The 15,999-nt window shown below is 46.5% G+C and overlaps 1 protein-coding gene across 1 annotated transcript; it reads left to right on the top strand.

Annotated features, from left to right (window-relative positions):
* The first annotated feature begins 2,707 nt into the window (after window positions 1-2,707).
* Window positions 2,708-15,812, top strand: LOC144134222 (uncharacterized). The gene is made up of 5 exons (XM_077667182.1): window positions 2,708-2,747; window positions 4,565-4,677; window positions 5,276-5,443; window positions 9,108-9,197; window positions 15,586-15,812. Exons 1-5 carry the CDS (start codon window positions 2,708-2,710, stop codon window positions 15,679-15,681), a joined length of 507 nt encoding a protein of 168 aa, XP_077523308.1. The 3' UTR covers window positions 15,682-15,812.
* Window positions 15,813-15,999: the final 187 nt, after the last annotated feature.

The raw sequence follows: 15,999 nt of genomic DNA, 5'->3' as shown, positions 1-15,999 counted from the left end.
TGTTCAGACCGCACTGGATGTAAAGGAACAGTTCGAAAAAGCCACTCGCTCGGCTATATTCCTCGACCCCCCCCCCCCCCCCCCCTCCTAGTCACGGGATTGAAGCCCAGCCATACATCGCGGCGCCATTCAGAAGTGGAACGCGAACAGTATCCCCTTACATGAAGGGAAAAAAACCGAGACGCCACATTAACACCGCACGGCCTTAAGTGGCACGTCCGCTGTGAAATAGAGATGGCTCCGGCACTCGACGACCTGAGCGGTAGAGGCTGGCGCCGACGGGGAGAGGAGGAAGACATTTTACAAACATCGGCTATGGGTGAAGAGAGTCGTAGACCGTCCTGTAAGGACACTTCATGTACTCAGCTCTCTAATACAGTTCTTTTTCTTTTTCCCCCCAAAAGAGTCTTTAAGAGCCAGTGCATGATTAAGACATCCAGCAGTCCCCTCCGCCTGCGTTTATGGACTTCGCCACGTGTTAACAAAGGGAAAGCGAAGGCCGATCCCTGCTGCTCCTGGTTCGAATTTCAGTCACCCCTGAAGAAGAGACCGAGTTGGTCTCGAACTGTTGGGTTGAAAATAAATTACTTCTCGGGGTCGACATTTCTCAACTTTTGTTGTTCAAAAACCCAGTGAGGCGGATTTTTTACGGAGATGTTATCGTTGCTTTGAACACATGCCATAAAACGTGATGCGTCATACCCAACAATTTTGGACGTAAGCATATTTGAGTAGTAAACCGTTTATGAACGCGTTTCTTTTTTCATATAATGTAAAATTTCACTGTAACAACTAACATATCCGCAGATCACCCGACATAAGTCTTGCATATTTTTCTATGAACTTTTTGCTATCGTCAAAAGCGTTCCCCATTGGTTTTCTGTGGTCGTCTTAAATGTTGGATGCGTTCGATGGACACACCTTGAAAGAAAGAAATTGCTGCATATTAGAAGAATTTCATTAAATTTTATTTACTGTTTTCTTTAAGGCCCGAAGGCATTACATAAGGGGGGACATATTGGTTTGCAACGGTGAAAGTGATGTGAACATGCATAAAACAAAATTAAACTTACAAACATAGCTGTGGCTGTATTCATGTCACGGTTCAACAGCAGGCGATACACCACTCTTCAAAGACATATTAAATAATATTCGCTACAAAGTGCGCAGAAGCGATCAAAATCAATACGAGATGAATTTTTATTTTCTCGTGGAGTTGTTAGCGATCACTGATCAGTGCATGAAGCAAAGTCGTTAGACAGTGAATTGCAGAGTGCTACTGCGTTGGGAAATAATGAGTTGTTGTAAGCAGACGTGTGGCCACTGCTGCGTGCTATTTCGGGTCACCGTGACTGAGCCGGGAGGACGTTCGTAGTGGGACGGTTAATAGCGGCTGTCGTGATCTTGTGTTATGATAAAATGTATGAAGTAAACATAGGCGGGAAACGACACGGCGCGATTCTAGTGTTGAGGGACGGAGGGTCTGCTTGAGGGCGGTGACACTGACTTCCTTTGAGTAACAAGAAGTGATCAACCAAATGGAACATTGCCTTCAATTTTTCCAGAACACTATCTTACAATTTTACAATTTTCAAAATTTTTGTCCGAGATTGTTGGACGTGAGCTGAACAATTGTTTTTTACACTGCAATCAATCATTTCTGCGCGTACTTACATTAGCGTGGAAACCTATCCGTCTGCTCTTCGAGGCAGGTGTAATAGTCTGCGTGCAACACATGCGCCTGTCTTGTTGAATTTTTTGCGCAGTTTCTCAACGGTCTGTCTGTGTGCATCGTGGAGTGAGATATGCCACTGCAAGATTACTGAGGCTACCCTTTTAATCAGGTTGCAGATAGGTCGCTTCCATTTACATCTTTCTTCCACAGATTACTTCTTTAACCTCAGTTTTTTGCTCGTTTCAGTGTCTGTATGTGCTCGGTTGGTCTGTTTTTTTTTTTCGGAACAGCATGCGATTTGCTCCTACCGTTTCGTCTATGCATGACACACTACGTTAAAATGTATCACGGCATATGCACTAATTTAAGACATGGCACGTGTTCATCTTAAGGCACGTCGGTTCCAGTAAAGGCACCAACACTTTGTATTTATTTATTCGAAAACTGTCAGCGTTCCAGTGATACCCGTGTGCGCTGCGCAGACGAAAATGGAGTTGAAAAGGAACGGCTCCATGACTCGCTGCAGTGGCGGATTGGAGGAAAAAAAACGATGGTGTTTTGATTCAGATGAACTGTATTTTACGCCCCGTATGAACGACGTCAGCGTTAGTGGGGCAAATATGGAGGGAAGATGATACACTGAGTAGACATTTGGGCTATTTGGTGTGGGTTCATCTTTAAAAACATCGCAAAAGGAGTGGACGAGACAGAGACAACAGGACGAGCGCGGACCGAGTTGGGTTGTGAAGAGTATGACAAATGAGGGAAGTGAACGCCCTATTGGGCATTTTATTTCTTCTACATCGGGCCCTTTTCCTCGCGCTGTTTTTTTTAAAGATGAAGATGATATAATTTTCGATAAGGGTCGAAGGAATCTTGAATGAGATTGCACATAAACGAGTGAATCTTTTCGCGCTCGCGTGGGTTTTTCAGAGTTGTCAGAAGAAGAAGCAGAAGTGAAGAGGTTCCCATGCTTACTAAGGAGAACAAGAAGAAGAAGAAGAGGTTGCCTTCTACGGCTAGGGCGGAGCGATGGCTAACTTCACCGAATTTGCCGATTTTGCTGATCCAGGTACGGCCTTTACCTGGCTCCTTTTCGTAGACATCTGTGGTTTGTGACGAAGACAAGCGAAACGCGGGCGCAATGCCGCTTTACCAACCGATAAATGTGAACCCTCGCGAGGAACAGGCGTGGGTGCTCTACAGCGTTTGGCCTTTTTTTCTTTCTCCGTGCTGAGCGGCGCATGCGGCGAATACATAAGTTACTGCCGCCTTGTGGAACAGTTTGGAACTGTCGTATTTACCACAAATTATATACTGTTACAGCCTTCAAACTGGTGCCCGCGAGGAAATGGTCTAATGGAAAGAGAGCGTGAGTTGGGTACGCTGTCACTAAGCTGAAGAAAAACGCTTACAGGCGTGAGCTACGCTTATTCTCCCTAAGTCATGACACATTCTGTAGCAATTTTGTTAAAATCTCGCCGGGTGTTGCATTGCTGCACTGCTCCCTATACCAGTCATTCACGTCCATGAGACGGTATAAATATTTCGCGACTCACTTTGTGGAAAGGTACGTAGGACTTCTTGCGACGACGGAAGCTGTGTTCCGGTGAAAGGTACGTAGTAGGCACACCCTATGGATATCTGGCATGACCGATCGAGTAGAACTCCAAGCACGAAAATGCAAATGCCCTTTGTCAGAAAGAGTTTTAAAATCGAGTCTTTTATGTCACAGACGCTCCAACGATGCTTTGCGCCCCACTGCAAGCACATGGACTGATGACTATAACCGCGCTTTCGCACTGTGCTCAGTAAACAGGCTGCATAAGGAGGAAACTCGTTGCAACCCATGGACTCAAGTTGTCGCATCTAGTTGTCGCATATACATCATAGGCATATGAGGTGCCTTGGCTGACAGTATAATGCGAAGTTTGTGGAACATCCCTGGGACGTGTGGTGTTTTCATTAGGGATATCACGCTCTCCTCGAGACAAGCCCTCACGAGAGCACCTGCCATTTGGTTCCGAGGCTATGGGGAGCTCCGCTGCTCACTGTGTTAGGACTAATTCGGTTTTGGGCAGAGGTGCTCGTCCACAACAGCAGTGTTCACGTAAAGTGACTTGTTTAGGCACCAGCTCTAAAGGGGTTCATGTTGTGCAAGGGGGTCATGCGAGTCATGTAATACACCCTTTGGCCGGAAGTCTTGATGCCTCATGGTTGATTCTCATCTGTGCCATGCGGATTCTATGGTACCCCTGACGCTACAATTAAATACCTGCAGGGTGACAAAGGGCCTCGTCTTTACATTTTACGACATTTATTCCTTAGGGGTGCTGAAGAACTCCACTGTATCGCTCAAACCAAACCACGTGGCCCGAAGCCTTTCAACTGATGCTATGTAATTGAGGCAGCTAAGCCTGTGTGTAAAGGCTTGAATGGGTCCTATGATCTACTGCCATTAATGGGCTACATGGCCGTTGATGACGTCACTGGTGATGGTCACTTGTTGATGTGTAATTTTTTGCAAATGGCGCCATATCAGCACAAGAAGCAACATCTGGGCTGTAGTATACTTACGTGCGTTGGAATTGGTTTGCACATTAGAGAACCCACACTTGTCGAAGTTAACAGGGCGTCGTTGTCTGAGCTGGCGTATCTCACAACTGGATGTAACTTGGCGACGCAAAACTCAGTATGTTTTAACTATGGCAGTTAATTGCATTCAGGAATATAGAATGCATTGTTTTGGTGCAGATTATTATTGCACAAAGCCCTACAGGTGGCGTCAGGAAAGAAAGATAAAAGAGAAAACAAAATAACGCAGCTCCCAGGACAGGTACTGCCGCGTAACGGTGTTTTCACCTATAGCGTCGCGTATTTCTTCTCCAGATTTCGTCACCTGGCAGCCGCCTGCACTCGGAATCAGGAGGAGGCCTGTGTTCAGCATTGGATTCCACGACTACCTAGAGAGGCCTAACGGCCTTATGAACCTCATGGAGATAGTGAGCCTTGCATCCTGCACTTTGACGAAACGGGCCTCGCCTGACCTCTTAAGGCGGTCAGCCAATAGTCCGGGTGGATTAAAGAGGGAGGTTGCACCCCTGGGAAGCAGCAATTTTGAGCGGAAAAAACCGCATTAGCCCTACCCATGTCGAACATCCTGGGAAAAAAAATGAAAACTATAAAATTATAACATAGTGTTATAGAATTATTGAGGTGAACTGTCCATTCTATTGATGCATTGCAATATCTTTCTTATCAAATGTTTCCATCTAGCGCATCGAACAGTTAAGACTGGCGTAGAAAGCCAATGGGGAAGGAGCGCTTTTCACGGTATCAAACACGTTAATAGAAAACAAAATGCAAGACTGCGGTCGGGTGATCTGCGGATATCTTCATTCTTGTAGTGAAATCTTACATCATATGAAAAAATCGCGTTTATAAACGATTTCCCGCTCATAAGTGCTTCTGTCCAGAATTGTTGGGTATGACGACTTTAGTGGACGAAGTTCAGGAAATACAATTGATAATTTGTTTATTGCTGCTGGGCTGAACGTGCTGATCTCTTTGCTCGTTTCTTCCGCCGTATGGCTGCGCCAGGTGGGCGGCGTCGCCCTGTACGTGTTGATGACCACCGGCAAGAGGGACTCGAAGGCGGTGCGCTTCCTGGCCGGCACGGCCTGCACGTTCGGCTTCAACGGCGTCTACATGATGCTGTCCTGCATGATGAGCGCCACATCGGCCTACTACCTGCCGCGCCTGTTCTACGTGAGTACGAATTGCTGCCCAGTGGGAGGAAGGTATTCAATTCGTTTTTAAGAGCCTTCAGCTCTACTACTCGCGTTTCGGGTCTCAGCGTTATTGTTATAACGCAAATCGTAACCCAGTGGTTCCCACGGTAACCGAGGTGGTTGCATAGAATAAAGTGTTAACAGGCGGCAGCGTAATGCCCGGGAACAACAACATGCAGGCAAACTATCTCGATCCGGTATAGTCCCTTCGGTTACGAATTAAAGCGAAGTAAAGGAAAATTATTCCACGTGCTTTTTCTACAAGACGATGTTCCGAAAATGGAAATTAAAAAAAAATCCTTCCCGGGTTCGAACCCGACCGCGGTGGCTGCGTTTTTATGGAGGAAAAACGCTAAGGCGCCCGTGTGCTGTGCGAGGTCAGTGCACGTTAAAGATCCCCAGGTGGTCAAAATTATTCCGGAGCCCTCCACTACGGCACCTTTTCTTCCTTTCTTCTTTCGCTCCCTAGCTCCTTTATCCCTTCCCTTACGGCGCGGTTCAGGTGTCCAACGATATATGAGACAGATACTGCGCCATTTCCTTTCCCCCCCAAAAAAACCAATTATTATTATTTAAAAAAATCCACTTGAAAGTGGATCCGGTATGTCGATCCCTGTCTAGCAAGCGTCAAAGTCAGGCCACTTAGTCCCAACATTGGTGTAATATTTGTGGCCGGAATGTTCGCCGCAGAATGTTTCGGATGGTGACATACGGTTGAAAGTTTCGTACAGCATAAACTTATTTGTTTAGGCAGTGCCTAGCTCGCGGCAGGTATTCGAACCGGCAACCTATGTACCCCCAATTCCACGTCTTTACGAATCTTCATAAAACTGCGGCTCAATCGCTTGTCGGTGTGTACAGTGTGGGGGCGTACGATCTGACGTCTCGTGCAGCATAAATTTGCTAGTTCATTTAGAGTCTAGCTGGGGGCAAAGATTCGAACCGTCGACCTCGACATTCGATCGCTGCCTCAACGTCGGCTCATTTTTTTTATTTGGGGGAGGAACGTGCCTGAATGACGCAAAAAGAAATTTCACGCTCCTTGAAGAAAAATTAACGTATATTTGTCGATCCTCAATTGTCCTCTATATGGATCTGCACAAAGTTCAAGGTCTCATTTATGCCCGTTCTGACTCACTTCGGTGGGACGAAGCCACTGTGCAATCAGTTCAGCTTATTTCAACTCATTTAAAGCACACTTTAAGAAACCGAAAACGGGCGCCCTTCGGAACCAACGCTCACGTTAAGCGCGGAGGTGCCCATCCTAGAAAGCAGTGTTCTGCGTTCATTTCACATGCCTAGGGGGTTTCGCGCACTCTGTTGCAAATGTTTCTGAGTGTTAAGAAAATTTATATCGTAAATAGCAGGATTTATCGTTACGAAGCGAGACATGGGCTGTGAGGGACGCCGTAATGCACGGATCCGGATTAATTTACACCGCCCCAAAGTTCTGTGACGGGCGCTTACATCGCACAGCAGACAGGCGTTTTGTATTTCACCTCCAGCAAAACGCGGCCGCAGAGGCAGGGATTCGAGCCTGCGACCTTGGGGTGCGTAGCCGAACTCTAAAGTCACTAAGTCACCGCTGCGGGTCCTAAATGTAAGTTCGAGTCGTTTTGTGGTATACTTCAGCTGTGTCTGTCTTTACCTCCGTCCGTCGTCTTCTTCCCGGCGCTGTTGTTCTAGGTATGCAGTATACACACTAGCCGACACCTTGCTCTTGTGAACTTCATTATCCAGCAGCAACAAAAATCTATACACACAAGTTATTCACACGCATGGCACCTCTTTCTTCCTTTTTTTCTCTTAGTCCCTCCTTTATTCCTTCCCTCACGGCGCAGTTCAGGTGTCCACGGATGTGTGAGACAGATACTGCACCGCTCCCTTTCCCCAAAACCAATTTTCAATATCAATTTTCACGCGTGAATGCACCGTGGGCGAAGCCAATGTTAGTGGTAAAGTCGGCAGTGCCGACATTAAGCGTCAAAAGAGTTTTTTTCCTCGAAAGAACCAACCCAGACACCGAATTTTGATGAAGTTCCCCTGTAATTGTAAGTTCACCCAGATATATTTCCCCTGAAAAAGTATCAAAATTAAATTATTCATAAAACTGGCATTTTAAAGTATATCGCGTAAGACGTTCCGATGCGTTTCTTCGAATAAAAAAAAAAAACGCGTTGGCCTCTGTTCCTGTCCATTGGTGGATTTGGCACATTTTGAAAAAAAAAATACCCTCAAATATTGCCTAGTTGGTCTCACATGCTTGGATTAATGGTAGGTTCACATTTAATGTTTTTAGGCGGGAGTAGCGAGTGAAATCGCGGCTGCGAATCCCGTCGCTCTTCCGCCGGGTATTCATATGCGAATGTGCACAGTTGCGTTTACTTCCGCAAGAAGGCTCAAGGGAATTATTTTATCGCATATTAAGCTGCCGTCACGTTAAAAAAAATTAATGGTCCTTTTTGGTCGAAACTAACGCGATCGCCTTGAAATCACGAATGACTGTATCGTAAGGAAGGGGCGCAGTGAGTTTGAGACCGGCATAAGAACGACGCCACGCAGCCTTATTCTGAGCATATCCCGCGATGAATGAACTGCACTATATACACAAACTGCTTAATAAGGGAGCAAAAAAGGAGTAAGCAATCCTCTAGAGCCCTCCCTAAATGAGGCCTGGTATGTTGCCCAACCCGCCGCGGTGGCTTAGTGATCACGGCGCTAGTCAGGCTACTTATACGGAGTACCCGGGTCCGAACCCGACCGCGGTGGCCACGTTTCTATAGAGGCGAAACGCAAAGGCGGCCGTGTGCTGTGCGACGTCAGTGCACGTTAAAGATCCCCAGGTGGTGGAAAATATTCCGGAGCCCTCCACTACGGCCACCTCTTTCTTCTTTCACTCCCACCTTCCTCTCTTTCCTTACGGTGCGGTTCGGGTGTCCACTATTTCATTACTGCAGGAAGTGAGCATATAAGCAGGTATTGGCTTGTGGAGTTTTAAAGTGCCGAAGCTTACACATGTGTGAACGTATGGAGACTGCGACTGAAAGGGAAAGAGAAGTTGTTGCCAGGAAGAAAGAAAAGGAAAGTGCACAGGCCTGCCCACTGGCTCAAGCCGAGCCACAATCGCTACCACGTGCAGATAGTAGGGGAGTTGAAAGATGGGATAGAAAGACATGATAGTAAAGACGCGCTAAAGACAGGGCCGATTCCGGAGGCAGTGCAATACCGGGCCAACCGGTGGCGGGATTGAAGCATCCTTCAAACTCTCCGCCACATTTCCAAAATAAGTTTAATTGGACCCGTAACAGATACTCTACGGGGTTCGGACAATCGTACTGCGACTGAAACTAAATAGGCGATGCTTTATATTGTGAAGACAGGGCTCTTCCTTCCCTCATTATGGTGCCTCCACATGTTGTCACGCGCAACGTGGCCTGGGGTTGAAAGGAAACAAAAGTGTGCCTCGAACAGCCTCTTCAAACCAGCAAGCGCGTATTTTAACCCAGAGAACTGCCCTTTAACGTAAACCCGATCGTAGCCATTAAAACAGCACTCAGGTGCTTGTATACGAGCGGAGTACGCGTCCACGTACACGGGCTCAGTGCATGTTTTGCTGTCTCTCCCCCACGACCCACTCTCAGTACATCGTCTTTCAAGGAACCGGTGCCGCCTGCTACCTTGTCAGCTCGCTGTATATTGTGCGAGACAGCCACCAGGTGGCGGTGCAGCCTGTGAGTACATACTGACTACACAACGCTTCAACCATAGGCACCGATGCCAATGCTTTTAGCGTGGTTCCTTCTTTAAAGCGAAAGCTCTACTCTTCGCACTCCAACTCTCAAGGTCAAGTTCGGTGCGCGTTTGACCTTGAGCCGGCGGAGCGGAGCTGTGGCAAGTGACGTCGCGCAAGAGGCGCGCAGCTGCGTTCGCTCGGATCCTCGCCGCTGCTGTACCACGTGACTAGCGGGGGTGTAACAACTGCTTCGCTGGCGCTCGGTCGCTCAGTCTCGCCATAGATTGGGGGCGCGCCGGGCGGACTCCAGCGCCAAACCATGCTTAACCATGCTCAACAGAACTTTCTGTCGTATCACTAGGTTTACCAAGCGATAAACCACTGCTAGTTTTTTTTTTTGTCCAGAGTGAACTCTGCTTCAAGCCGAGCCTCATGCACTCGGGTTTGCCGAAGATTCAACTTAAGCGAGATAAAATGTGCCTTTTTAGCATCCATTGCTATCAAACCCCCTTCAACCCCCAGAGAAAAGAGGCACATTTTGTCACTTTGTTTCTCCTCATCTTAGCAACGCATTTCTTTTTGATGTTGAGAAGATTTCTTTAGCCCTTGTACACACTCAACCAAAAACCTTCGGACCACATGATTTGTTCTTAGTTTTTGCTGTAAGCAGCTTGTGGCATCCCCTAAGCTCTAAGCCTATCTGGAGTGAGAAGGACCCTCGTCTTCACCTTTTGGGACGTTTTGGTTTTCAGGGTTGCCGTAGGGGCTCCACTGAAGGGTTCAGTACGGAATCATGCGGCCCGAAGACTTCTGACCAAGGCTGTACATGGGCCGTGGCACAGGCTGTCTCTGTGTCAGTTTCAAACCCGAGCGAACCACTTGGGCACCGGGGTATTTTAGCGCTATTACTTCAGTCACATTCAAATATATTTTTCCGTCAGGCCGCCGCGGTGGCTCAGTGGTTACAGTGCTCGGCTACTGACCCGAAAGACGTGGGTTCGATTCCAGCCGCGGCGGTTGAATTTCGATGGAGGCGAAATTCTAGAGGCGCGTGTACTGTGCGATTCCAGTGCACGTTAAAGAACCCCAGGTGGTCGAAATTTCTGGAGCCCTTCACTACGGCGTCCCTCATAGCCTGAGTCGCTTTGGGACGTTAAACCCCCATAAAACCAATACCATATTTTTCCGTCATCGCTGGTACATATTAATCGCAGGCCCTTCCTAAACTTAATGCTTACAGTTACGAATTGCCGGATTAGATAAGCCAGATGTTCGGATTAAATGAATTGACATTAAAGACTATAGACCACATATTTCGCTTGACATTGACAATATTACTGCATTGCTACAACCAGACCTCGACGAAATCTCTTGCGGGTGTTATAAACGGCACATCATGTCGGATGCTACTAAGTGCTAAGTAGTGCGGTTATCACGTCGTAAAGTCATAAATCTACCATTCTATTGTATTATCAATGCGTCATTACAACCATTCACATCGAGTAAGCACCTTTGTATTGCGCTTACCCCAAGCCTCAGTTGAATAGATCATATTGACCACATTTTCACGAACTCCGATCGCATTCAGGGAGAGTTAAAATTTTCATATATTATGGTACCAACTAATATACCTTATTAATTTTTGATTCGTACTAAGGTAGAGTATACATTTTCAATAGTGGACTGTCTAATTAACGAGTTGATAGGCGCAGTTGAAACAACGCAAAATTACACCGTTCGCTTCATTCTTTGTAATAATAATCGTTCCACAAGCAGAACGCTCATGAATCATACCTTACAATTATCATCCTTTTAGGTACGTAGGACGATTTGTCACGACTGAGCCCTTTTTTTAATATTTATCATTCGAACACAGGTCTAAAAAAAAAGTCCTGTTCGTACCCGACCTATTTACATTACCACCGGTGTTTGATTACCCGGACAAAGTCGACCAGCATTACTGCTTGCTTCGCATCTGTCAACCCCAGGACATCATCGACAGCTTTACTTACTACTAACAGCAAAAAACGATTTCGAGTTCATTTTGTAGTTAATTAGAATGCGCAACTTTTATTTTCTTCACGGTGTAATCATATAAGGCGACGCCGATTTCACACTTAGCTGTCTTATTCTTGCTGCTGTGAAAGATTTAGACACGAAGTTTTCACGTGCAAATTTTTCTTTGGAGTTATGCGCTGAACAATGGTATGCATGAGACACGATGTAGAAATTCACCTACGGCAGCTGAATAATTTATAATTGATTTTTTTCTCGTATCGTTCCGGTTTTTGTTTCAAAAGCCGAACAGCGGCTGTGAGATACAAGATGCTCTCAGGTCCCGTGAGGCGTGCAAATACTGCGATATAATCTCTGCTTGTTCATTTTTTGTCATTCTATTTCTTCAGTTGGTTTGCGTAAAATTGATGTGAAATAAGCCGCAGAAAGCAGCGACCATATTGCAGTTTTTATATGCCTCATGTGACCTGAACGCGTCTTGTACGTCGCGGAAGTCCTGGCTGTTGAAACCGAAACAGTATGGGAAAAAAAATTCAATGATGACTTATTTACCTCTTGCTGGTGCAATCCACGTGGCTTTCTGATGTTTTCTGATGTGTTGCGAATCATTCTAAAGGGGAAAAAAACACAACTAGAATTGGATGGATCTACTGCGGTAATACAACTTGTAGGTTGTTCTTGCTTACTGTACTGTAAATTATTTATATTATAACCGCTTTTATAACAGCTTCTGAATAATCTTAACCTTGTAATACCACCTTGCATAGTTTTCTTCGCACGCTCAAATTTTAAATGCGTTCTGCATAATATTTATAGTACATAGGCGGCTTTATTAAGAGCGCCACTATCTTTGGAAGGTGCTGCCATGTCGTGTCTATAGGCCAGTCCCCATCGCCATGCGCGAACGCAACAGGTCACGGGTGGCTTAAGTCGATATTTCGGAGCTTCCGTATTCATTTTTCATGTTTTAAACGTTCCCGGCTGAGGTAAAAGAATTTTAAAGCAGCAGTGAAGCCGTTCGGTGAAATAGTTGATTGCCTGAACTTGGGTGGATGATGGTGCCGCAGAAACTTCCACACTCTGCCGTTGGCTGACGTATATAGTAATAAAAATCTGAATACCGGTTTTCGTGTGACGTACATGGTGCAAAGCGGCGGTGGAGTGCAGCTGACGGAGCACATGGCGGCCCCAACGGCCGTAAGGCAGGGTTAATTAAAGCGATTTGCGAGATACATTGGTTCTGCAGTGGACGTACAATTAAGCTTATATGATGGTGATGATGTACGATTTAGGATTGCTGAAAGCTGGCGAAAATAGTTATTTCTTGACTGTTTTAAGTGCGATGTTGTTGCACATATGTCGAATAGGCCCATCGTGGACACAATCAGAATACATTTGGAATAGTCACAGAGATCCGTTCGTTTCGTGAATTCCGACGCGGATATGTGACAATAGAAGTTTCCACCGTGTTATCACAATACGAATTGAAGGCCTTACGGCCACGAATCAATTGCGCGCCGAATAACGGAAAACATGGTAGAAGCAATTACGACACTCAAGGTCTGACTTCCAGCAGGGGATACAACTGTGTCCTTTTCAAATGTATAAGCGACGAGGTGGGGCAAGTGAGCTCTAGTCCAATGCTTTCTTGAGCTCAATAGTGCGGCGGAATTTGAAAGTGATGAAAAAACGCATGGAAATAATTCCTGCAAGAGTTCACGAACGCAATGCCTTGGCATGCACTAAACGAAACAAGGCCCACCCGTTTGTGCATTGAGCTCTCTTTTTTCTCTCGGCACGTAGGCAGTTCTCACCACACTTTCCTGCCGAGTTTAATGGGAGCAATTTTTATCTGCATGCATGGTTATTTTCTAACGCACCTTATGTTCGACCGTTCGCATGTTTCGGGGATTAATTCGCTGTCACGTAGTAGGTACACATGAAGCCAAGCATGTCCGACATTCTCGGACAAAAATTATGAAAATTAGAACATTGTACGATACTCTTATGGAAATATTGAAGGCAATGGTCAATTCTTTTGATATGCGTGAAATTCTTTCTTTTAGATGTTTCCATCAATCGCATCGAGCAGTTATGGCTGCCATAGAAAACCAATGGGGAACGCTTTTGACAATAGCAAAAACGTAATATATAAAAAAATGCAACACTTCCGTCCGGTTATCTGCGGGAATATTGCTTGCTATAGTGAGATTTTACATTATATGAACAAAAATGTGTTCTCAAACATTCATAAAAATGATTTTGTCCACAATTGTTGGGTAATGACATAGCGAAATGTTTCTTTTTCACGTTCCACGTCACATTTGCGGTAATACAGGCCGTACTACGTAAGTCACTATGAGCGAGGCTGGCCCTGGTGAGCACTCAAGGTTAGCTTACACGCAACATAAATACCCCCTTAAGTTAAGTGGATATTTACCGCCGTAGCACAGTTGGTAGCGCACCGGACGCGTCATTGGGAGGTCGTGGTTTCGCATCACAGCGGCGGCTAGTGGTTGTTGTTCTTCTACTTTCTTATCAGTCATCATTGAGCCATACAATAATTACGCTGTCAATTTCCGATTCATCAGTAGCGGATGTTAAAAATCTGCATCTCCCTATTGTTTCTTTGGTATCGGTGTCGATTGGCTTCCTTCATGCCTATGTCATAACGAGCACCTCATTTCCCCTCCTTCTCTTGTCTTTGACGCATAGTCACATGAACACATACTATCAGCAGCAAACTGTAAAACACTGACTCGCAACCAAATCGCCTGGCAGCGTTAGTACCAGCAGGTGGAGCATGCATATCCTCTCATACCTTAATAAATTTCAAGCTATTGTCTTACGTGACTGCACTGAACTTATTTTTCCTTCAACCGGCACTGCGTAACTTTTGCTGCCGACATTTCTTTCCACTCTTAGGCCAGCTTTAGCATCGGTACTTGGTTTGTGACCGTCCGTTCGCCACCAACGTACGCAGCATCTGCCGCCAGTGGGCCGAAACGTTTTCCGTTGACGCGTGCAACACATGACGGTGATGGATTTTCATGACGCAAGGGCATCTGGGACCAAAGGGCGCCCACAGAACAAGGTGTTTTCGTCGACTCAAAGCGCCGCAAAGATCTATTTCGCAAGCATTTCGCCCGAATGAAGTAGTGCACTATACTCCAGGGGAAAGCTTGTACCCATTGTAACACAGAGGGGTACCCGGCGGTACTGGGGATCGAACCCCGCACCTCCCGTATGTAAGGCGGGTGCTAAAACCAATACGCCACCGCTGCGGTGCACGCTTGCTATGCAAAGATGCCGATAGTATTTTTTATCCAATGGAAAGAGGTGCAGCTGCAACATCTTGCACCCACACACATGCCGCGGCTGACGACGCAGTTCGCGTGGTTCTGTACCTAATTTTTTTTCCTCATGCGTCGATGTTGCTTCAGCCGACAAGAACAGAGTGGTAGCCGGAGGACCTTGCATCTCGATTCATAGCGACATATTGACTCAAAACACTTTGCAGCTACTTCGTGGCCCAAACGCCTGCGTAGCATACTGATAGCTATTCTAATGATGGAGTAAATACTCATAAGCATCCACACAAACGCAGCCATACGGCTGCATAGAAAACCTATACACCTTCCACAGAAACTTCGTAGTTTAAGAAAAATTCATCCTGGCCCGGGGTTCGAACCCGGGACCACCGCCACACCGGGCCAGTCGATCGACCAATTGAGCTGTTCGGGATGGCTAGAACGTGGTTTGGCGAGAGCGCATTCAAATTGCTTGAGCGAATTTACTCTCTCATTACAAATCTTCTTCACTTTGGGGGATTACCCTAACTCTTTCATGTCGCGATGACCGCACATACCAGAGAGGAGGAGAAGGAGAAGGAGAGGAGGAGGAGCTGTGCGCACCTAATCAGTTCCTCCGAGATAGAAAAGGCCCTGCACTCCTCCACTGACGTCATTCACCTTGTCCTGTTGACCATATTCTCCCATGTATTTAGACCACAAGGCCCAAATAGCGACGGTCGCCGTACCTTGGCAACCGGGCAATGCGCGTGACGTCACAGGAGGAGTGCAGAGGCCGTTTCTTTCTCGGAGGCACTGGCCGGATAAAGGCTATTTGCCTCCTGTCCGCGAAAACAGTGTATAGTCTGCATTTTCTTTACCCGGTAATCCAGTACATTCTTGCCACAAAATTTCATGTACATGCTTTAGTTTTATTATTGCAAATAAGCAGTTTTCTGAGCATTGTTCTCGTTCACTATTTTGTAACTGCTCACTTCCCTCTCTAGTGCCCTCATGGCCATGAGAACCTGAAATAAATAAATAAACAAATTCTGACAGTGAAGTTTTTGTTGGGCGCAGATCATCGGGTTCTTGACGGGTGGGGTGCACGCCATGCACTTCGCCTACACCAGCTACAAGAAATACTACGCGAAGAGGGACACCGGCTGGTTCTGACGAGTCGGCGCCCTTCCAGTGGCCGGGATGCAGTCGCTGCCTCTGCCTCCAGACGCCTCCCGATGACGTCACTTGCTTGCGTCCCTTCTCTGTGCGCAGAGTGCGCCTGTCTACAGCTACTAATTTCGAAATAGAAGCCCTGAGACTCTATAAGCTACGTGGCCTTGTGGTAATGTGCAGGCGCTGCATCTACATTACGCGGTCTGCAATACGTTCATTAACTCGAAAGGCTAGTCTTGCAGTAATTTTGTTTGTGGCAGAGTTCAAGGGCGTACGCTCCTTCACTTCAACACACACACACACACACGCGCGCGCGCA

Source organism: Amblyomma americanum, chromosome 5 (assembly GCF_052857255.1).
Source record: "Amblyomma americanum isolate KBUSLIRL-KWMA chromosome 5, ASM5285725v1, whole genome shotgun sequence".
Lineage (NCBI taxonomy): Eukaryota > Metazoa > Arthropoda > Arachnida > Ixodida > Ixodidae > Amblyomma > Amblyomma americanum.
This window is presented reverse-complemented; position numbering and strand designations above follow the sequence as displayed.